Source organism: Drosophila gunungcola, unplaced genomic scaffold (genome assembly GCF_025200985.1).
Source record: "Drosophila gunungcola strain Sukarami unplaced genomic scaffold, Dgunungcola_SK_2 000164F, whole genome shotgun sequence".
Lineage (NCBI taxonomy): Eukaryota > Metazoa > Arthropoda > Insecta > Diptera > Drosophilidae > Drosophila > Drosophila gunungcola.
Window position 1 is genome coordinate 59,169 of NW_026453325.1, and position 24,128 is coordinate 83,296.

At 45.0% G+C, this 24,128-nt stretch overlaps 2 protein-coding genes across 2 annotated transcripts; one reads left to right on the forward strand and one right to left on the reverse strand.

Annotated features, from left to right (window-relative positions):
• The first annotated feature begins 2,830 nt into the window (after positions 1-2,830).
• On the forward strand, positions 2,831-5,221 carry LOC128265849 (piggyBac transposable element-derived protein 3-like). Its single transcript, XM_053002069.1, has 3 exons — positions 2,831-3,083; positions 3,161-3,984; positions 4,050-5,221. Exons 2-3 carry the CDS (start codon positions 3,225-3,227, stop codon positions 5,108-5,110), a joined length of 1,821 nt encoding a protein of 606 aa, XP_052858029.1. The 5' UTR covers positions 2,831-3,083; positions 3,161-3,224; the 3' UTR covers positions 5,111-5,221.
• A 16,459-nt stretch (positions 5,222-21,680) lies between these two features.
• On the reverse strand, positions 21,681-22,317 carry LOC128265851 (uncharacterized). Its single transcript, XM_053002071.1, has 2 exons — positions 22,107-22,317; positions 21,681-21,904 (listed from the first exon to the last, which is right to left on the reverse strand). The coding sequence occupies exons 1-2, from the start codon at positions 22,315-22,317 to the stop codon at positions 21,681-21,683; spliced, it is 435 nt and encodes a 144-aa protein (XP_052858031.1).
• Positions 22,318-24,128: the final 1,811 nt, after the last annotated feature.

A 24,128-nucleotide genomic window follows, 5' to 3' on the forward strand; every position in this document is an offset into this window, starting at 1 on the left:
TGTGGCCGGCCTGTCCGCACTGGCGGCACACATTCTCCATATATCGGCACTGCGCGACTTTGTGGTCAAAGCCAACGCATCTATGGCACGCATATGTGCGCACCAGCGCTCGGCAGTTGTAAGCAAACCCGCCGATATACGCCTTGCCTCCATCCAGGATCTCCAAAGCAGTGGAATTCACTTCAAGCGTCACATTTACTGTGGCGCCATCCGCTGCAGTCCACTGCTTCTCCAAATGCAACGCTTTCTCAAACGCAGCCAAATCCATCACATCCGCGAATTTGTTCTTGTACAACTCCTTCATAAATTCAGCCGGCGTCGTGGCCGTGTCCACGTTGCTTACCACCACTTTGGGTCGCTGCGCAGGGTTATGTTGCACCTCTAGGCCAACTTCACCAAACCTCTTACTTGCAACCTTTCGAATCTCTCCTGACGAGGGGGTGCGTATTATGGCACCGCCACGCGCAAGCCCTCTCACCTCGTGCAGGCGAACTCCGAGCGTAAGGGCAATCTCCTTGCGCACCTTATCCGCAACCTGGTTGCCCGTGACACTTGGGTCCTTGCTGACTACAACAGCAGACCAAGTCTCACGAGGCTTCCTCGGCGCAGGAACCGGAGCAGCATGCGGCACCGGTAGGCTCGGATACGCAGCTGCATATCCGGTAGGCGGCAAGGAGACCACAGCTGGCGCAACAATGGCCGTAGGAGGTGCAAGCGATTGCCGCTTACTCATCTCCACGAGGACGGCATTACGCGTTGCCAGCGAAAACACCATCTCCTCGTACCTGTTCAGGCTACGCATAATTGCGCTAGCCTGCACCGAGTTCAACTTCGACGACACAACATTAGTCACGAACTCATCCCTTATTTGGGAGAGCTCGCTCGCGACCGTTGAAGAATCATCAATACGATGTTTGACCATCGATTTAGCGGCAGTGGGCACAGCAGGAACAACGAATCCGGTGGCTGCTTGAGCAGCACGAGGGGGGGCAACAACATCTTCCACGGCCGCAGCACTATTTGCAACTCTGGCGAGAGTGGCGGCGATGGCGGCTTCCATGGACGTAGACGGTCCCTCAAGCGAGGAAAGCGTCTCATCAAAATCCGGCTCCGGTAAGCCCATACTACCGTGGATGGCAGCCACCTTAGCCTGCGAAACGGACCTCGGCGGCGCCTTGGTCCGCTTGCCTTTAGGGCGACTTCTACCTCTTGCCCGACTGCTTGCACTCTTGTCGCTGTCCGACATCTCCATATTGGCGCCCTCTGGAGGGGGCACCGACGCCATCTATCGCCCTTTTCTCGGACTCAATAAGCTTGTACACTTACCAAGATCCGATACTCGATCCAGCAGACGAGGTGGCAACTCCGAAATTAGTCGGGACACACACCCGCTAAACAGCTGTTCGACAGCTGGCTGTGCACAGCACTGTTCTCTCTCAGAGAGCGACGCGCTCTCTTTTCCCAAAACGCACGTGGCGCAAGTGGAAAATTACCAGACGAAAAGCTCGATTTTCCGCGAAAATACGCAATGCACAATCGCGAAAAACACACCAAGCACTTTCCAGGTGAAACCCTTTCAGGAAATTCACTTTTTAGGAATTTATTCCGTCTACTTCTCTCGAAATCGAAAAATCAACCGGAGCGCACGAAAAACACGTCTGACAGTAGGAATCTCGTTAATCCATTCATGCGCGTCACTTTTTCCAAAACGCACGTGGCGCAATGGAAAATTTCCAGCAGAAAACTGCGATTTTCCGCGCAAATACAGAACGCACAAACGCGAAAAAACGCACCGTATTCTTACTTTTGAAAGCACTTGAGAACTGAATAGTTTTTGGAATTAAATTCCGCGTATTTAAGCCGATATCAAAAACACGCAGGAGCGCACGAAAAACACGTCCGCTCACCGAAACTTTCCAAGACCGACTGTGAGTAGATAGGGACAGTAGGAATCTCGTTAATCCATTCATGCGCGTCACTAATTAGATGACGAGGCATTTGGCTATTTTTTTTTTTTTTTTTTTTTTTTTTTTTTGACGCGAGGATGGAAAATCTTCATAGATACGAGTTCGATTGTTTCCGACACATATCGCTAACTCGCATGCACGATTCGTTGCAGATCTCAGACCAAAAGAGAGAATTAGCTCTGCAACGCCTACGTACTAAAAACCACCTCATACCACGAAGGCTGTGTTTATACCTTTATTAGTTTCCATATTTTAATGCCAAGGTAGCAGGCAGTTTTATGAACCAAACATATTAGCTAAGTCCACCACGTATGTATCCGCTGAGGCACATAAACTGTGTGAAGCAGTTATGACTTCCTCGTATCACTCGGATATTTATCATATGTGTTTCGTGTCTGGAGAGGTGGTCCTTCGCGATCAACCGTTTTTCCGATTGACCGCTCCAGATTCCTCTCCAGCTTAGAGTTGCCGAGTGAAACTCATAACTCGCTCCGAATCGTCGCCGCGATTCAGTCTGTATGTCCAGTCTGTCATATCTCTTGACTGTGCGTTGGTGCGCTTCATTAATCGCTTGTCCGTCTGTCACAACCTGAGCGTCAATCACATGAATGTGATTATCTCGGATTACTACCAGGTCTGGTTTATTCAAGCCGGATTCGCAATGCAGACTTGGTTCAACAATGACCACGCAGCTTCTTCTCTACGCAGCTGTGTCTAGCTACCCGCTTCCCATGCGTTCGGTAGCTTTTCTGCGTGTTGTGGTTTGTTGTTTCGGAAAGCATTACATCCTCTTCTCGTATTACGAGACATTGAGCATTTATTCGTATTCGAATTCCGTTTAACCCATTCGACCCCGAAGTTGCCTGTGAGCAATTTCAAAAGTTTAACGGCTATCGGTAGTCGGTGCTTTTGTTTTTGTCTGCTTATTCTTCGAGATAACGGTGCTTTGATGTGTATACTTAGAATGTAAGCAAAAAAATTCTAGTTTGCGCATCATTTGACGAAATTATTTGGAATGTGCTGGACGTGCCTCGCGTAAAAAGTGATTGTTGTATTGTGAGGTATATTGAAAAGAAAGTGATTTACTTTTTAATTACGCATTAAAAGTTGAAGAATGTGAGTGAAATTTGTTAATAAATGAATTCTTTAATGCATGTTGTAGTTCAATCTAATTGATTTCTATTAAAAAACAGCTGAGGAATTTTCAAAGTAATAAAGTTGCTTGTGAGCAACCTTGGGCCATTGCACCACCAAAATATGAGACCAAAAGAAAAAGGTTTATCAAATGATGATATTGAGAGAATTGTCAACTTCGATTGGGATGTCTCCAGTGACGAAGAAAGTGGTGATGAAATGGAAGACATCTCTGGAATGTTGGAGAATAATTTAAAAAGTATATTGGAAAGGGGAGAATCAATAGAATTTGAGCATATTGAAAATTTGATTGATGAAAAAAGCATTCAAGAAAATAGTGTTGTGGCTGATAATTGCTTTGAAAAAGTTGATCCCAAAACACTTAAGTGGAGAAATAGGCCATTTCAAGCTCCAGGGTGTATTTGGGAAGAAGATAGTAATCGCCAAATCGATGAAGTGAAGACCCCTGTAGAGTATTTCTGCAGCTTTTTTGACAATAATGTTATTGATTTAATTACAAATCAAACTAATTTGTATGGGTTGCAAGAGCACGGCATAGAGCTGCAATGTACTGGAGATCAAATAAAAAGGTATATCGGAATTTTATTGTACTTGGGTGTCATAAAAGTACCTCAATTTAAAATGGCTTGGTCAAAAGAATACAAGCTTTCTGCTATATCGGATGCAATGCCACGAGGAAAGTTTGAAAAAATCAAACAATGTTTACATTTCAACGATAATACAAAACAACTAAAAAAAGGTGATTTGAACTATGATAAACTGTACAAAATACGCCCTTTACTTGACATTCTCAAAAAAAGTTTTGGTAAACTACCCCAAGAAGAACATCAAAGCGTTGATGAGCAAATCATTGCGTACAAAGGTATTCAGATTTAAATTTTATTAAAATTTAATTTTAATTTTAATTCAATTTTAATTTTTTGTCAGGCCAATCGTCTTATAAGCAATACAACCCAGCTAAGCCTCACAAATGGGGTTTAAAAATGTTTACGCGCGCTGGAACATCTGGATTAGTTTATGACTTCACACTGTATGTTGGCGAAGGCACTTGCCCAAACTTTGGATTGGGAATATCTTCAGATGTGGTATTATACTTATCAAAAGGTCTTCCCAAAGGCAAACCTTTCAAGCTGTATTTTGACAATTGGTTTACGTCAGTTAGTCTCTTGGTTGCATTGAAGGAAAATGGCATATTTGCAACCGGAACTATCCGCAAAAACCGCATAAGCAGCTGTAGACTTCTTTCAGATGCAGAATTGAAAAAACGTGGAAGAGGATCATTTGATACAAAATATGAAGTAAACAATAATCTGATATGCGTCAAATGGTTTGATAATAAGTCGGTTCAACTACTATCTTCGTATGAAGACCATCAGCCAGTTGGAATGTGCAAACGATGGAGTCCTAAAGAAAAAGTTTACATTGATGTTGTAAGGCCTGCTATCGTAGGCTCTTATAACAAGGGTATGGGAGGAGTAGACTTAGCGGACATGCTTATGGAGCTATATAAAATAAACCACCGTTCAAGAAAGTGGTACATTAGAATTTTTTATTGGTGCTTGGGAACATCAATGACAAATGCATGGCTGCTGTATAGAAAAAATTTTCATTTTCTAAACCCAAATCAAAAGTATATACCGCTCATCAAATTTCAAATGGAAGTTGCTCATGAGCTGCTACAATGTACTTACTCTACTTCATTTGAAAAAAAGAGGGGTCGGCCATCAAATATGCAAAGAGAAAACTCAATAATATCTTTGGGTTCTCCAACTAGCAGTGTGTCTTCCAATCAATCCAAAAAATACAAGTTTCAGCCAAATCCTACAAATTCTATGCGTTACGATTGCATGGAACATTGGGTGGTATTTACTGAAAAAGGGCGTTGCAGACTGTGTAAGACAGGAACCCCAATGTCAAAATGTATTAAATGTAAAGTACACCTATGCTGTAACAACAATAAAAACTGTTTTATGTCTTACCATACTTAAAAATTGAAAATAAACAAAAATAACCATCAACTAAAAATGTATTCTTTAATATACACTATGGCCCAACGTTGCCCACAAGCAACATCCGGTAGCGCCCAAACTAGTGGGGGTGGGGAGTTCAAACTTTACTCAAATACTGCTTGGCCCAATACAAACAGAATACAAAAAAAAAATATTTTTTTTTCGACAGGGAAAAAGTTGGGGTCGAAAGGGTTAAATATTCCTTTCCTGTTAGCAAACGCGTCGGTTGACTTACCCATCCGTGTTGCGGGGCATAATGCTCTGCTTCACGGAGACCGCTACCATCAACAGACATGTACAATCTATTTGCGAAGTACTTTTCTATTGCTGGACGCAATAGCGATTCTGTATGTTCCGCTAGTAATCTAACCCGGGCCCTCCGCTTTTCGTCTTCGATGAAAGAGCTAGCTATCTCGGATTGTTCGAGATGAGGCCATTTTATACTGCTCAATCTTCTTAAACGAAGCATCGGTGCCATCCATCTTATTGATGGAATCCCGAGTCCTCCACATACATGGGGGGCGTGAATGAATGCTACCGGCATATCTAGTGGAAGACTTAACCATCTTCTCACATAGAATCGTACAAGTTTGTCAAACTTCCTTAAAACGCCTATCGTCACACTCCCAAGGGTCAACTTGTGATAGAGGTCCTGAAGAAGGGGCCGTGGCAGTGGCCGACACCGCCGGAGACGTCGCGGGACGCGGCGCGACCCCCGAAGTTCGCGCGGCAGTCCTCGTGTCCGGAGCCGCGAGCCCCGCCGGAGAGGCCGACGTGGCGGAGGTAGCAGTCGGAGGGCGTGGAATGGAGACGGAATGGCCCGCTCAGGTGGCCGAGGAAGCGTAGGAGGATTCGGAAGGACCGCTGCGATAGCGTGCGGGGCAGCCGGTGGCGGCATAGCCAGGCGGGACTCCAGTGCTCCGCAGCGCAACATAAATGCCACGACTAGTTCGTCTGACATCCAGCTAGCTTGCTCCTGGCAGGCTTCGTGGCAGCAATCTCCGTATCTCCTGGCTCATATAGCACGGCAGCGTGTCCGGCGGCAACTACACTCGTGGCGCTCGATTTCGGCACTTCGGTCGCATGTGCGGCCGTCGTTACCGAAACGCCGCGGGCTTTCCTTGCTTGCGACAAGGCAGCAGACGCCAAGCTGGCCTCGGCCATAATGGTGGCGCTCCTCGCGGCAATCCCAGCTGCAACATCCTCAGAAGTCTTCGCGGCAGGCTTCGCGGCAGCAATCTCCGCATCTCCTATGGCTCCTTGTGTCTCCAATGAGGAGAGCGTCTCCTCCAACCAGATGCGCCATGTCCTGCAGCAACCTTGGCCTGCGAGGCATCACGCGGCGTAGCCTTGCCACGCTTGCCTCGACGGCGACCACTGCCAACATCCCTCGTCGTGCTGCTCGACCGACTGCTGGCCGACATCTCGATCTCCGACAGGTTCATTATGGCGCCCCCTTTCGGGATAGCCGACGCCATCTAGCGGAGCTAGTTTCCGATTAAGGTTTTTGAATTAACTACTCACCAAAACCGATACACGCCTAGCAGCGTGACCGGCGGCGACGACACTGGTTGCACTGGACTTCGGTATTTCGGCCGCATGGACGGCCGCTTTACCGAGGCGGCACGGGCTCCCTTTCCAGTAAAGACGGCGGAGGCCAAGCTGGCCTGGGCCAAAATGCCAGCGTTTCTTGAAGCGGCGGCATCCTCAGCAGCCTTCCTCAGAACCCTCCGCAAGCGACATCCCCTGTCCCTCTAATGAGGAGAGCGTCTCCTCGAGCATCGGCTCCGGGCAACCAGTTGCGCCATGGACAGCAGCAACTTTAGCCTGCCCGCGACGTACCCTTGCCGCGCTTGCTTTTACGACGACCTCTGCCAACATCCCTCGTCGCGCTGCTTGACCTGCTGCTCGCCGACATCTCGCTTTCCGACGCGCTCATGGTGGCGCCCCTTTCGGGATAGCCAACGCCATCTGTCGGAGCTAGTTAACGATTTAGGTTTTTGAATAATCTACTCACCAAAGTCGATACACACTCCCGTCAACTAGGTGGCAACTCCAGACGGGGACAGCATGAGGGGCAACAGCAGCCGGTGGCGGCATAGCCAGGCGGGACTCCAGTGCTCCGCAGCGCAACATAAGTGCCAAGACTAGTTCGTCGTAGCGACTTAAGGCCTCCGACATCCAGCTTGCTTGCTCAAGAGCATGCCACGCCTAGCAGTGGGCGGGTTTTCAGGGCCCAATGAAGGGGGCCCCAACACGAAAGACCAGCGTTTTAATTTGGGGCACAGACGATCGCGGGGGCGGATCGCTGGCCAAGCACGCGGGCCGGCAGAAAAACGAGGCTGCCGGGGCACGCGGTCCAGGGTCACCACCCCGAGAAATGGCATCATGATCATGGTATTACTGCAAAGGGAAAAAATTTCATGTTAACTCAAGACAACAACATCTTCTGTTATTCGTAAACGATCGATGTGCACACAAGAATTTTACGCTGCCTCACAATGCTGCAAGCTCGGTACTTCCTGCCGCTTGGCGACATGTACTGCAAAATAGATATTTGCCGGACGGACTCGGAATTGGCTGCAAACGCCATCGAAGGAGAAAGGTGGCAGAGAGGCGCTAGACGTAAAAACGCATTTAACGCGGCCAACTGGAGACTTGTGCTTCGCGCACTCCAGCGCTGGAGTACACGATCTCTAGGTGACCGGAGGCGTACCCCAAGGCTCGGTACTCGGTCCCATCCTATAGAACGTCCTGTAGGACGGGATCCTTAGGCTGAATCTACCCGATGGCTGCACGGTAGTGGGTTTTGCGGACGATATAGCGTTGGTAACGGTGATAAAAAGACACATCAGGAAAAAGCTAAGAAAATACATAATACACATAAAATATTAAATAAGCATAAGCAAATAATAATAATTGTCAAGTAAAGTTATCAAAAAGGCCAACGAACAATTAAATTTTGAGCCCTCAACTTCTAAATGCAACAGGCAACGTTTGATGTGATCCGGATTAGAGGAATGGACAATGGTAAAATTAAATTGTGGATTCAATTGGGATGAAATTAAAAGAATTTTGAACCCGATTTACTGAAGGAATTAAATCAGTTGGAAAATAATGTGTAATGTTATAGACAGGACAGATACAAACCCCATCGCAATTCAGGCAAAGAAGAAATTATATGAGGAAACGTGTCTGGAGGCGTTTGTAACAGTAGACCTGTATTTAGGTAGTGCTTTCAGGGGAAGAGTTCCAAAGAGACATTTATTACCGGTCTAAGGAGGTACCCAGGAACAATAATTTCAGTACTGCAGGGGGATTTAACAGAAAGAACTTTGATTATAATAGAAACTGAGGGTACAATAATAACTTTAACAGAGATAATGGAGGATATAGGCAACAAGGAGGAAGTGCCAAGTAGAAGTGCCAGGTAGAAGTGCCAAGCGATGGCAGTCAGGACAATTAAGTACAGTAGAAAGAGAATAACATTGAGGATGAAGGAAATTTTCGTCAAAATGCCTCCAAAAAACAAACAGGCGACATTACCATACGTGGTAGTTAAAGGAAGGAACAAAAAGGAACTAAAATTATTATTAGACTCCGGAGCTACGAATACATATCTAAATCCCGCAATAGTTAGTAAAGATCAACAGTTACAATTGGAAGAAAAACTTAAAATAAACAATAACAATAACTTCTCGGGAATCCTCGGGAATTTTCGCCAGAGCCCCAAGGATTGGTTTATATTTTCAACTAAGGAAATGTAATAACATTAAACGATGTTGTTGAACACGTGTTCACTTCAGACGACGCATACAGGCAGCGCTAGCTCTGCCTGCTTACCTTCAAAACCCGGATTCTATTTTTACTTACTCTAGCCTATAAATTCCCTGTGTGGGAGACAAATATGTTGACTTCGTATATCTTAGAACCTAAGCAATGCAATATATGTTTTAACTAACAACCCCATTCCACTTCTGTGTAATGGTGGCCCCCTTGACTCTGAAATCGTGTATATAAACCCGACCTCAAGTAATCCTTGTGTATTTAATTACTCTGCATTCTAAGAGTGAGCATCGCTGTGTCTTTGGCCCTCATATGCATGATTTTCTCCGAGTTAAACCAATTCATGTGTTGGTAACTTCCATAAATGAAAGAAACTTATTTACCCAGAACGAGCACAATCAAGCCCGACTATCTCAATCTATCACCATGAGCGCACGCAGCAACAGCACCAAGCAACAATTGGAGCACGAGATGAGGGAGGAGCGCGCCAGGGAACAGCCAGTGGCTAAGTGGAGACGGGACTCCGATTCCGTTCTCCAGCTTCTGGCGTCCCCCCCTGGTGTCGCAATCCCCGTCACGGTCAGCGAGGCTGACTCGGAGTCCACGGGCGAAATCTCGGACGTGGAGTTTGCCGTCCGAGGAGGAGGACGCAGGCCAGAACGCGACGGAGGTCGGACGCGAGCGCGAAGGAGGAGTGGACGGAGACCGTCAGACCCGAGGTGTCCTCGGACGAGGATGTCGCGGTGCGGCGAGCTGCGAGGGACCGATGATCTTCCGCCGGTTGAGCAGGGCGACGGCAGGGCTCGGGCGGATCTGCCTTGGGCAGATACCACCGTCTGGCAAGCCCAAGGAGTGGGCCCGCATCTCGCCGCGTGGCTGAGGGACGCCGAGGCAGAGGAGGCCGCACTGTGGGCGCCGCCGCAGGAGCAGCTGCAGTCGGCGGAAGAGCCGCCGCAGGAACAGCCACAGCCGCCGCAGGAGCAGCCACAGCCGCCGCAGGAGCAGCCACCGCAGTCGCTGTCGGCACCACAGCCGCCGTCGGCAGCGCTGCCGCCGCTACCGCCACCACTTGCGCCGACGCCACCACCACCATCGCCGCCGCCGAGGCTGCAGGAGTGGAGGAGGCCCGGATGTGGGAGGTAGTCGCGGCATCGAATGGCAGCGCCCACCGCCGATGCACCCGCGCGATCCGCGAGCCAAGTCGGCGAAACGGAGGTCCTGAAGAAGGGGCCGTGGCAGTGGCCGACACCGCCGGAGACGTCGCGGAACGCGGCGCGACCCCCGAAGTTCGCGCGGCAGTCCTCGTGTCCGGAGCCGCGAGCCAGACAGTTCCCCGTTGTGAAATCATTTCCGTAGTCTGGCCACTCTACTAAACACGTCCCGTTCGCGTTTATCGATAGTGGGGTTCAGCATTGTCATTGCCGTTGCCGTTATCGATATCCATATCGCTGTCATAAGTTGCCAGGACTGCATCGGTGTGACCGTTTAATAAGAAATCCAGTATTTTCTAGTACCCATCGATCGCAAATATCGGTCGACCGCCTGCCATCGAGGTGACCCCGCCACTATATTTCTCAGCGGCAGCGTCGTCGTTCTGCCGGCCCTTCCGCTTCAGCCCTTCGCGTTCGGCTGCTGCGGATGACGACTTTTTCGCCATGTGCATATAGTAGCAGTACAACTTTCAAAATCTTAACTTCCTTTTAACCATAATTTGCCGTTAATTATCCGTAATTTATAATTGAAAAAATTTACCGCTCAATTGTTTTAAAAGTTATCCAATGTTCTGCTAACTTGATATGTACACAAAACTAAACTTTTACTTTTTCAACATTTTTTTGCAGGAAATTGCCGTTTCCGCTTGTTTATTGTTTTTTTTTTTTTTAAACCCTTCCTTCTGCTAACTTAATATCAAGTTAAGCAGTACACCCCCACTAAACTTCAACTTTTCGAAATTTTCTTTTGCAGGAAATTGCCGTTAAAATTCCGTAAATTATTCGTGAAAGAATTAAAGTTGCCTCTTGTGATTTAATATTTAACGGAAAATTCCTGCAAAAGAAAATTTTCAAAAAGTTAAAATTCAGTTTGTGTACTGATAACTTGATATCAAGTTAGCAGAACACAAGGTCTGTTTTAATAAAAAAAATATTTAAGCCCGAGCGGCAAAATTGACTCTTTCACGAATAATTTAAGGGAAATTAACGGCAAATTGTGGTTAAAAAATGTTTAGATTTTGAAAGTTGTACTGCTAACATTATGCAAATTTTTTTGCCTATGTTTTTGTGTGTGTGTCGTGTTCCGCAAATCAAAAGTTTTAGATGGACGTCCTGTGATTGGGCCTTAAAGACCCGCGAGGAATGGCGCGCCAGACTGCCTTGCAGTTTGTGCCGTTGATTCCGTCCAGGCCGGGAGAGCGTTTGATCTTCAGCTTGGCGACACAAGCAGCAATCTCAGCCACTTTAAGGGTCGGTGGGACATCCTGCGGTAAGGCAATCGGTGTATCAGACTCCGAAACTGGGAAAAAGTTACGAAGGAGCACTCGCGCACACTCGCCCCAATCGGTGACCAGCTCGCCGTTTACACGCAGGCACCCAATCTCCGTCCGCTTGCGGCCTCGGCAAATCTTGTATACACGCCCCAGGGTTCTTGTGAATTCTCTCCAACGAAGCGTCTGCAATGGTCCAATGGTCCGAGAGAGTTTGCTTAACCTGCTGCGTTCGCATCCAGTCCAAGGATTGCGGGAGTTCTGCTGGCTTGCAGCAGGCGCGCATCCATATATCTGAGGTACGGCTCTAGCGGGAAAACGAACTTGTACCGGCACTGCGCATAGGTACGTACTAGCGCTCGGCAGTTATAGGCAAATTAGCCGATATACGCCTTGCCTCCGTCCAGGATCTCCAGAACAATGTCGTTGACCTCAAGCGTCACATTTACTGTGGCGCCATTAGGTGCGCCGCTTTTTCAAAAGCAGCCAAGTCCATCACTTCAGCGAAGCTAATCTTATAGCGCTCCTTCATAAACTCGACCGGCGTCCTAGCCGTGCCTACGTTGCTCACCACTACTTTCGGTCGCTGCGCAGGGTTCTGTTGCACCTCTAGGCCAACTTCGCCGAACCTCTTGCTCGCGACAACCTTCCGAATCATGGCACCGCCACGCGCAAGCCTTCTCACCTCGTGCAGGCGAACAACTTGCTGACAACGACAGCAGCCCGACAGCATTCGGCACCGGTAGGCTCGGATACGCAGCTGCATATCCGGTAGGCGGCAAGGAGACCACAGCTGGCGCAACAATGGCCGTAGGAGGTGCAAGCGATTGCCGCTTACTCATCTCCACGAGGACGGCATTACGCGTTGCCAGCGAAAACACCATCTCCTCGTACCTGTTCAGGCTACGCATAATTGCGCTAGCCTGCACCGAGTTCAACTTCGACGACACAACATTAGTCACGAACTCATCCCTTATTTGGGAAAGCTCGCTCGCAGCCCTCGAAGCAGCATCAAGGCGATGCTTCAGCATCGAGTTAGCGTAAGTGCGCACAGTGGGAACAACTAATCCGACAGCAGGGGCTGCATGGGCAGCACGAGGGGGGGCAACAACAGCTTCAACAGCTGCAGCACTAGTTGCAGCTTTTGCAGCAATGCTGACAGCGAGAGCTACGACGGTAGCCTTGGACGAGAACAGTCCCAAGCGAGGAAGGCGTCTCCTCCAAATCCGGCTCCGGCAAACCCATCTCACCGCGCTTGGCAGCTACTTTCGCCTGCGAAGTAGACCTCGGCGGCTTCTGTCGTCCAAATCACCGTTTGAAAACTTTTGCTTATACTCGCTATGGCCTGTACTTCCATCGAAGCCCCATTTTCCAATTAAAGTTAAATTCGTAACTATATTTTCAGGCATAGTTTCAATGATGTTGTTTTGAAGCTCTATTATACTAGATGCCGTATTGTCTAGTAAGCTTTGTAGTTCGACTTCCGCACGAGATTCGTCTATATAATACCATCAGGGTATCTTATTTTTTGAGACTTAGTAATCTTTGGTAACTGGGAAGAAATTCAAAGGATATTTTGGTATTTACAAAGTTTCTTATCAGCAAATATTGGTGCTTCGTCATGGAGGTCTCCATTAAAAGCGAAATAACTTCCATGGGATCTGCCGGCAGGAAATTTTGATTTCGATCATCATTACGTAGAGAAGAAACAGCGGATTCATCTATTTTAATGAGCTGACCTACACGTCGTCGCTTTGTTCTCTCTGAAGCCTCCTCAAATTCAAGTTTAGGACGGCCCCGATGAGCACTTTCCTCTATTTGATTTGATTTGCAATAGGGACGTTTTATTGAAATTGATTCTTTTGTATTAAGCCATCCAGATTGATATTTAATAACTGCAGATTTTGTCCGTTTGTAATTTTTCCAAAAAGTTACAATTGTTTTGCAGAGGTTCTCAATTTTATTGGATATTTCGCTCAACTCTGGAATAATGTAGCCGTTGTTTTCAATATCCGCTTGCACATCGGAAATCAATTTCCTCATTTTTTCGGCGTTGGTTCCATTACCTGTGCACCACATATTAAAATATGCAGACGTGGAAAAACACATTTTTGCGATGCACCTATCAAAATCCAAAATCAAAATTTAAATAATAATTTACAAATTAATATTTTTGCAAAAACACAAACCACTAAAGACGAAGACAAAGCAACAGCGCAAAAGCGCAACAGCACAATAAGCAAAGACTCACCTTTAACTGCTTTAGTAATATTAGTAGAAAACACACATCGGCAAATTTCGGCAGCTAATTTTAAAATATTAGTAACCTAAAATAAGACGATCACAAAAACATACAAACCAAGTTCTGGGTTTTCTTGGAACATAACTAAAAGTCTAACTAAACATAAAATATACTTTAAAAAAATACACAAAAAAGGGTTATTCGATGAAATTAGTTTTACGAAAAAACTTTTTCAGGAAAGTTAATTATTAATATCTCAATTTAAAGTAAATACCTTCAATTTCATAATTCATGTTAAATTATTCAAATCGGAGCACTGCAGCGTACGTCTGATCACTTTAAAGGGCGAATTGAAAGAGAGAAATAACTTCCAAGCGCAGCTGCGTTGCCAAAATGAACACGTGTTCACGATTGCAAATCTATTTTAGAAAGTACCGTTAGATTTCTAGTAAAATCCGGTATGCCAAAGAGAAGTTTGGACTTTTAAGAGACAATTTTGATACATTTTGCTTAAAAAATATGTCATAAAATTTTTGATTTTTGGCCTCTGACGGAACCACTGTGCAGAGGCCGCTAAGCGCTGGGGTTAGGTGACAATGCGATCCTTGCCTTTTCCTCTAGTTGACTACCGACGTATTTCCAAACTAACTGGCCTTGGAGGGGAGGGGTTTTTTAGATCAGCAGAAGCGCTGACAGAAGCTCGGTGTGTGTGTGTGTGCCAATAAGCTGGCGTGTGTGTGTTAGGGCGAGTGTGTGGCTGTGTTAGTGTGTTTTTTTGTTTTTTTATTACTAAGAAAAGCTTAAATATATACCGGATGGCGGTCAGGTTGCCGCTCGTCCTTATTGCTCGTTGCGTCGACTCTGTTCTCGACGCCTTAAGTCCAACAGGATGCCAGCAGCCATATTGGCTACCGCTACGTGCTCCGCGTTTTCGATGCTTTCTGTGCCGCAGTGGTTGCAGCAGGGGTTTGGCTCGTACAGGTATCCGCGTGAGGTAAAAGTTTACCTGCTGTGCCTTCTCTGCAGTCGAGGGATTAGACTGGGAATTAGACTATGCGTCCACCGTCCTGTGCTCGCAATGTTCCACCTCCTTTGCCAAGCCTCTATCGTGCTACTGCGCGGGGTCCCGCTTCCTGTACTGCTTGTCCTTCGTTATGCCGCCAGGAGGTATATTGGTATTGTACCGGCTATCAATAGCGCAGCTTCCTCTGATACCGTGCAGAAGCTAATTGTGATGCGCAGAGCGCAGCGTCGGTAGAAAGTTTTGCACTGGCGACTGTATGTTGCGGTCTTCATAGCTTCGGCCCATATGGGCGCGGCGTACAGGATGGAGGTCACCAGGTGGTCACCACTGTGGCTATGATTCTTCTGCTGTGTTGCTTTGGTCCTCGGGAGTTGGCCATCATCTTTGAGATGGATCCATTCGATCTGTGTGCTTTGGCTGCTGCATACACCTGTCACCTGGTACTTATGCTCTCCGACGTCAGAGGAGTATGTGAGCACTCTGTCCTTAAAGTAGTCCGCTACGTGGTCGGTAAGGTAGTCCGAGATTCCCATTACATGCGCTTGCAGGACAAGGTTCCAGTTGGCAGAGTTAAAGTTCTTTACATTGAGTGTGCAGACGAGGCAGTACTCTTTTGAGCCGCCTAGCCACCTTTCTCCTTCAATTAGTTGGCAGCCAGTTGGGTGACCGCCCGAACTGGTGGTCCGAGAACGCTCTGAGTTCGTCGAGCTCCTTTTCGAGGTGGGTGCATATTATGTGCTCAAATATCTTTCCCCTATTTAGCATACATAGGGGTCTGTATGAGGATTCGTCGTCGTTCATCTTGCCCGGTTTTGGGATGAGCACCAATCTTTGCCGCTTAAACCCTGTGGGGAAGGTTTGTTGGGTGACACACTTGTTTTACATGTCCCATGGTTTTTGAGAACGGTGTCGCTTACCCCGGTAGCTTGCCAGGTAAGGGGCGGCTGTGTGGGGAACAAAGTGGACACTATTAGGCCAAGGTGGATGTGGTCAGTAGGAGTCGGCTGTCTATTGAGCTTACCCATGAATAGTGTGTGAGTGTGCCAGTCGGCGTGTGGTGAATCACTTGGCATCGGCGCAGAAAAACCCAGAATAACTATGCAATGGAAAAATTTAACTGCAGAGAATTACCTGCAAGTTGAGCAATATTTCCTAATTGCAATTCTAATTTCAAGAGTCGTCGTTTCCAATTTCAATAGCAGTTAACTCACACTCCCAAACAATCAAACGAACAGCCGCCACTGCACTGTACACAGGCGCAGTACACCGGTAAACTGAGTGAGTGTGCTCGTGTATGTATGACGCGCAATTTAATTGCATTTGAAGTTAATTGCAAGTACTTGATTTAATTGCAGATGAATTGCACAGAGTCCAGATTGCCGAATTGCAATGGATATTGAATCTTGCAAACAATCACACACACTTGATCCCCAGGTCGCAATCAAACTTTCAAGAGATGTACAATGATTTCTCGCACGTTACGTGATCCTGAAAAAAACTTCGCAACAAACGAGAGAGAACTACTTGCCATTGTCTGGTCATTTAAAAACCTCCGTAATTATTTATATGGAGTAAAAGGTTTACGCATTTATACAGACCACCAACCATTAACGTTCGCCGTTTCGGATAAAAATCCTAACGCGAAACTTAAACGTTGGAAAGGAATTATTGATGACCATGGAGCACAGGTCATTTATAAACCAGGAAAGGAAAATTGTGTAGCGGACGCGTTGTCACGGCAAAATATAAATGCTTTAGAAGATATCCCAGAATCTGACGCCGCAACCATACATAGCGAGCAGTCATTAACATATACCATCGACACGACAGACAACCCGGTCAACTGTTTCAGAAACCAGATAATTATCGAAGAAGGAAACAGTTCGTCGGTTGACCATTTCATCCTATTCAAAAGTAAAACTAGACACGTAATAAAATTCTCTGACCGCAGTGATTTAATAAACACAGTAGGGGATGCAGTAAATTCCGAGGTAGTTAATGCAATACATTGTTCCCTCCCAATCTTAGCTTATTCAACATCCGTTAATCGAACGATTCCCGAGCACTACTTTCAAATATTCAAAAACTTTCGTACAGGACATAACTGACAAAACAGAACAGAAAGAAATCATAATTGCTGAGCACAATAGAGCACATCGCGCTGCCCAAGAAATGTAAAGCAAATCCTACGAGACTATTTCTTCCCGAAAATGCTCAGGTTATCAACAGAAGTAACTTAAAATTGTTAAATCTGCTCTATGGCAAAATACAATCGCCACCCCACCAAGCAGACGGTCGGACAAACACTAGTTCCCTCTTACGTAGGGAAAGTACTTCACATTGACATTTTTTCAACACACGGAAACTTGTTTCTCACCTGCATTGATAAGTTTTCTAAATTCGCCATAGTTCAAAAAATTACTTCTAGGGCCATCGTAGATGTCAAAGCCCCAATACTTAATATAATAAATTTTTTCCCTAAAACAAAAACTATTTATTGTGACAACGAGAAGTCACTTAATTCCGAAACAATTAAATCAATACTGCTTAACAATTTTGACATTTCCATCCAAAACGCACCCCCCTTACACAGCACTTCAAGTGGCCAGGTAGAAAGGTTTCACAGCACTCTTGCAGAAATAGCGAGATGCCTGTAGCTTGAAAATAAACTTAACGACACGACAGAAACAATTTTACTAGCAACTAGTAAATACAATAGAACAATTCACTCAGTAACAGACAAAAAACCAATAGAAATAGTACATTCGACACCCACGGAAGTCGAGAAAAAAATTCACGAAAAAATCCAGGAGGCACAGGAAAGGTCCCTCGAGTACGTTAACAAGAATAGAACCCATAAAAAATACCAAGTCGGGGACAAGGTGTTCCTAAAAGCAAACAAACGCTTGGGAAATAAATTGTCACCATTATTCTCCGAAGAGACCATCGAAGCGGACCTGGGGACCACGGTCCTTATTAAAGGGAGGGTGGTCCATAAGGACAATTTGCGCTAACAATCTAAATTAAGTTTATCACTTCCAAATTTTCTTTTAGGTTTACGAAATATTTCTTACTACTTACACTAACTCAACAACTACACGAACGCGGACTGCATTCCAATAGTAGACGGTGACATTGTAATCTGGGACAGTTACGGATACCTTCAACACGCTACAAACTTGACATCCTACGAAGACTATGCGGACCAAACAGAAACAATGACAGAAACAGTTAAAGACGCAGGACGCAGGTAATAATTACGGACCTAAGACATATTCGCAAACTGGTCGCTAACCTGAAAATCCATCACAGGGATACTAGAAGCATTAACCTTGTCGGAACAGCACTCAAGGTTATTGCGGGAACCCCCGACTTTGATGACTGGGAAAAAATTAAATTCAATCAGGAGCAATTATTTAACGCCGAGGAAGGGCAAACTGAATTAAATATTAAATTTCAAGAAAGATTAAATGCACTCATAAATTCTATGAATCAAATTCAAAACGTGGACAGAGACGAAGAAGCACATCTTTAGAAATCATCTTGGCAAAAAACAGAATAGTTATCACAGACCTAGAAAATGTTTTGATGGGCCTAACCCTAGCAAAGCTTAACATTGTAAGCCCAGCCATCCTAGATAACAGCGACATTAGCGAAGAACAAACAGCCCACTAACATCAGTTTAGTAGAAATTTTAGAAGTATCTAGCATAAGCGTTTTTCAAAATTCTGAAATAATCAATTTCCTTATTAAATTTCCTAACTCTAAGTTAAAATGTAGAAAAATTACAGTCTACCCAGTTCAGCACAACAACAAAATTCTGAACTTCGAAAATGGGGACTTGGTCGCCGAATGCTCAACACGAATCGTCAACATCGGAAGCTGTACGGCCACAGTAGGCGCTACTTTCTGCAAGGAACTGCAAGGCGACACCTGCGCACAGCAAATGGTTTCTGGGGTCACTGCACAGCGCTCCACCCTACCTGGGCATTTAGATCCGGTTACCACAATGATCATGGTACCCTTATCATCAACGATGCCAAAGTGACTATAGTCGACGACCTTGGGCTTAAACAAGAAATATCCGGTTCGTACCTTGTAACCTACTCTAACAGCCTATCAATAAATGGAACTTGGTACACTAACCAACTGGGAAGCTCAAGAAAGAAACCCGCTGTCTCAGCCATGACCTTGGTAAACATTGCGGCCCACCAAAATCGACTCAGTCTTCCGTTACCCCATGAGCTGAGCCTAACAAATCTCCACCACATCGGCGCTCTGAGAGAAAGGATGACCACCGGATCGTTTACCACCAATGCCGTAATTTTCTTCGCCGCTATCTCTCTATGCTTTGCGGCCTGGCTCATCCATCATCATCGGACAGCCAAGCACAGCCTCAAAACTAGAAACAACTGCGACGTGGAGGCGACAGGTCACCGGGACGGCGACCACTTAAAGGCGGGAGGAGTTAACACGCGCAACCGAAATGCAGAAAATCTGCCTAATTGCGCACCGGATACAATAGCCCACACGCGCAAGGCCAAATTAGCTGACAGCGCATTCCGGGGCTAACGCTGCCTGCCCAACTCCAGCACGCCTGCGACGAGTGATCGTTGCTGGGCAGACACAAAGTGCTGACCCTGCACTAACGCGTCTGCGCCGCCGCCCAAGGGAGGCCTGGAGTTGCAGCCGCGGTAATTTATAAGTCAGTCTAAAATTGTACTCCGGGGCTTAAGCTTCGTTATAAATCCGAATAATTAACCTATGCCCTAACGGGTGTATGGAAATAAAGGAAATATAAAAATATAAAGAACACAATCCATTAATTTATACACAAAATCATATTAAATTATATATTCTGAAAAATACCCATATATTTGGTGGCCAGCCAATAGTCACTTCCCCATATATGTTTTTGGTTACGCCGTCTTTAAACTGCATGTTTACAGTACTAAAACTCTCCCTTCTTATGAATTTCCTCAATATCAACTTGAGGAAATTGAAGGAATATTTTATGTTTTCCATACATTTAATATTTAATATATCAATAATAATGATATATTATAACGTTTTCATATATATGAATGTTATTTATTATAGGTATTCACAAAATCATATTAATATTATATGTCCTGAGAAATACCTATATATTCGGTTGCCAGCCAATAGTCACTTCCCCATATATGTTTTTGGACATATTATTATATTATATTATTATATTATTTCTTAAATTCCATTTCATTTCGTTTCGTTTCATTTCATATGAATTTTCTCAATTTACTTGAGGAAATTAAAGGAATATTATATAATTTCCATACACATAATATTTAATATATCAATTATATTGATATATTATAACATTTTCATATATATGAATGTTATTTATTATAGGTATTCACAAAATCATATTAATATTATATGTTCTGAGAAATACCCATATATTCGGTTGCCAGCCAATAGTCACTTCCCCATATATGTTTTTGGACACGCAGTCTTTAAACTGCATGTTTTCAGTACTAAAACTCTCCCTTCATATGAATTTCCTCAATTTACTTGAGGAAATTGAATGAATATTTTATACATTCCAGACATTTAATATTAAATATATCAATTTTATTGATATTTTATATCATTTTGCTGTCCCTGTGTGTACTGAACACCGAGATCAAGTCAGCATTTGCCCTTTTGCTCTATGTGTGGTTTCTGTCCGCACTGAGCTGGCCTTGGGACACCTCCGTTATTATTTGAGAGATGTACCGCCCCAGTCAAACTCCCTACCTGGCAATGTCCTTGAATTGGATCATACCTGGGTAATTGGAGTTATACCAAATTTTTAAATCAAAATACTCAATACTCATTTTATTCAAGAATTTGTTTGCGATTATATAAAGAACTCGTGATACTTTGATCAAGAAGCTTGCATCAAAACCCAATACCATAAGATATAATAAATATATCCGTATAATGGGTAGGAAATGATACATTTTCCATTTAATCAAGTAAGTAAGTAAACAATAAGAGTAGTGGTATTTCATTGGCGATACCGAACCGAGGTCTAATATCTATCACTTATTCTACACCTCTTATGTCTCCTTACACTGCCAGATTAGAGTCAAGCTCAAAAGGGTTTTCTTTCCCCGCTAATTATTCCAAGCCCGTTCCCTTGGCTGTGGTTTCGCTAGATAGTAGATAGGGACATCAGGAATATCGTTAATCCATTCATGCGCGTCACTAATTAGATGACGAGGCATTTGGCTATTTTTTTTTTTATTTTGACGCGAGGATGGAAAATTTTCATAGTTATGATACGAGTTCGATCGTTTCCGATACACATCGATGACTCGCATGCACGATTCGTTGCAGATAAAGAGAGATTTTGTTCTACAACGCCTACGTACTAAAAACCACCTTAAACCACGAAGGCTGTGTTTATACCTTTAGTTTCCAAATTCTTAATGGCAAGGAAGCAGGCAGCCGATTTCCGCCGTAGAGTCCATCGAAAGGCCTCGTTTTAGCAGGTTTATTAACAATAACTTATTGAATATTATGTGGTTCTTATACTTTTATAATTGCTCATGGATTATGTTCTTCAGGGTTATTTTGTTTAGCTAATGTGTCGTATGAGCGGTTAGGTCGCCGAGAAATTTCCCTCCGGCGCCCGATGGAAGTTATACCGCTTCTGATCGGTCTCTAGTGCCCCTTTTTTGTCAGAGGCCTCTAAGCGGTGGGGTTAGGATACAATGCGATCCTTGCCTTTTCCTCTAGTTGCCTACCGACGTATTTCCAAACTAACTGGCCTTGGAGGGGAGGGGTTTTTTAGATCAGCAGAAGCGCTGACAGATGCTCGGTGTGTGTGTGTGCCAATAAGCTGGCGTGTGTGTGTTAGGGCGAGTGTGTGGCTGTGTGGCTGTGTTAGTGTGTTTTTTTGTTTTTTTTTTTATTACTAAGAAAAACTTAAATATATACTAGAGCAATACAAATGGTAAACGGATGGCGGTCAGGTTGCCGCTCGTCCTTATTGCTCGTTGCGTCGACTCTGTTCTCGACGCCTTAAGTCCAACAGGATGCCAGCAGCCTTATTGGCTACCGCATCCCAATTCCTCTGGTTTTCCAGCGTTTCTTGATTCAGCTCCGGCTCGGTTCCTCGCGTATAGGGGGCAGATGAAGAATACGTGCTCCGCGTTTTCGATGCTTTCTGTGCCGCAGTGGTTGCAGCAGGGGTTTGGCTCGTTCTTAAGCCTGTACAGGTATGCGCGTGAGGTAAAAGTTTACCTGCTGTGCATTCGAGGGATTAGACTGGGAATTAGCCTATGCGTCCACCGTCCTGTGTTCGCAATGTGCCACCTCCTTTGCCAAGCCTCTATCGTGCTACTGCGCTGGGTCCTGCCTTCTGTACTCCCTGTCCTTCGTTATGCCGCCAGGAGGTCTATTGGCATTGTACCGGCTATCGATAGCGCGGCTTCCTCTGATACCGTGCAGAAGCTAATTGTGATGCGCAGAGCGCAGCGTCGGTAGAAAGTTTTGCACTGGCGACTGTATGTTGCGGTCTTCATAGCTTCGGCCCATTTGGGCGCGGTGTACAGGATGGTCGAGGTCACCACTGTGGCTATGATCCTTCTGCTGTGCTGCTTTGGTCCTCGGGAGTTGGCCATCATCCTTGGGATGGATGCATTCGATCTGTATGCTTTGGCTGCTGCATTCGAACAGCCGCCACTGCACTGTACACAGGCGCAGTACACCGGTAAACTGAGTGAGTGTGCTCGTGTGTGTATGACGCGCAATTTAATTGCATTTGAAGTTAATTTCAAGTACTTGATTTAATTGCAGAAGAATTGCACCGAGTCCAGATTGCCGAATTGCAATGGTTATTGCATCTTGCATGCAATCACACACACTTGATCCCCAGATGGCAATCACACTTTTGAATTTGAATTAATAAGCGGAATTAATTTATTCAAATTCCGCTCCGAATAACACGTCCGTTTTCTTGATAGCGACTCGATCGACTGTTCGACGGCCCTTCAGGGTTGGGCTGGTGTGTTTAATCGAGACAGCGCCGGTGCTAATAGCGTCGTCACACCAGCCAGTGGTGCGATCGACTTGTTTATTAACCTCAACAGATGTGCAGGAAATGTTTTATGTAAATTTAGCTTAAGCGGCCTGCAACAGGCAGAGACCATACAAAAAATAGTTGGTTTTACATCTGAATTACAAATAGATGGTGGAGATAATAACAAAACAAAACTATAAAGCTTTAAGTTTGACAATAGAAATTTTGTGAGAGTGTCCGCATATGGATGGGGATCATTCCCGAAAAAACTAGAGCTGCATCATCGTTTACTGTGCGGAATAACAAGTCGTCGAAAGACAGCGAAATTCCATAAAGCGAGCTGGCCACACTAGGGGCCGCCTATATAATCAGAGTCGTTCCCTAAAAGCAGTCACTTGTGTTTCTAGCGCACTGCGATGTAATTATCGGTATTCATGTGGATTCATTTGAGATATACCTTTAGTATCTCCTTCTTCAACAGCTTCATATTCTACTGCGGATTAATCTTTTTCTTCTCCATTGGTTTTCTTCCATAATGATTTTAGGTAATACCCCAGCTCTATTTCATTGTGAATTAAATTTTTAAATTCATTTGATTCACTGCTATGTTAATAATTATTTTTTGATGTAACAACTGAACAAGGTCGTCATCACTAATAATATAACTATTAAATAAACTTATATATGGTGAAAAAAAACCCCAAAAATTTGGTGATATTCAACTTAAAAAAAAGAATGAGAGAGAAAGAGAGATACAGAAAGCGATTAGCTCACCGTTTGATGCGTTTGTTATGAATCAAACATATTAGCTACGTCCACCACGTATGTATCCGCTGAGGCACATAAACTGTGTGAAGCAGTTATGACTTCCTCGTATCACTCGGATACTTATCATATGTGATTCGTGCCTGGAGAGGAGGTCCGTCGCTATCAATCGTTTTACCGATTGACCACTCCAGATTCCTCTCTAGTTTAGAGTTGCCGAGTGAAACTCTATTTCACAAATCGCTCCGAATCGTCGCTTCAATTCCGTTCGTATGTCCGGTCTGTCATATATCTTGACTTTGCGTTGGTGCGCTTCATCAATCGATTGTCCGTCTGTCACTACCTGAGCGTCAATCACATGAATGCGATTATCTCGGATTACTACCAGGTCTGGTTTATTAAAGCCGGATTCGCAATGCAGACTTGGTTCAACAATGACCACTCAGCCTCTTCTCTCAAGTCCCACCTTGATTGAATTTACTACGCAGTTGTGTCTAGCTACCCGCCTCCCATGCGTTAGGTAGCATTTCTGCATGTTGTGGTTTGTTGTTTCGGAAGCATCACATCCTGCACGAAACTGTAGATCGTGCCCTCCCCTCGTGTTACGAGACTTTTAAGGTTGGGCATTTATTAGTATTCGAATTCCGT

Excerpts from the sequence above, each read along its gene's own strand:
- LOC128265849 (XM_053002069.1), top strand. The coding sequence starts at position 3,225 with ATGAGACCAAAAGAAAAAGGTTTATCAAATGATGATATTGAGAGAATT. Across the intron at positions 3,985-4,049 it reads GCAAATCATTGCGTACAAAG|GCCAATCGTCTTATAAGCAA; the intron begins GTATTCAGATTT and ends ATTTTTTGTCAG.
- LOC128265851 (XM_053002071.1), bottom strand. The coding sequence starts at position 22,317 with ATGGCCAACTCCCGAGGACCAAAGCAGCACAGCAGAAGGATCATAGCC. Across the intron at positions 21,905-22,106 it reads AGCCGCGCTATCGATAGCCG|GCTTAAGAACGAGCCAAACC; the intron begins GTACAATGCCAA and ends ATACCTGTACAG.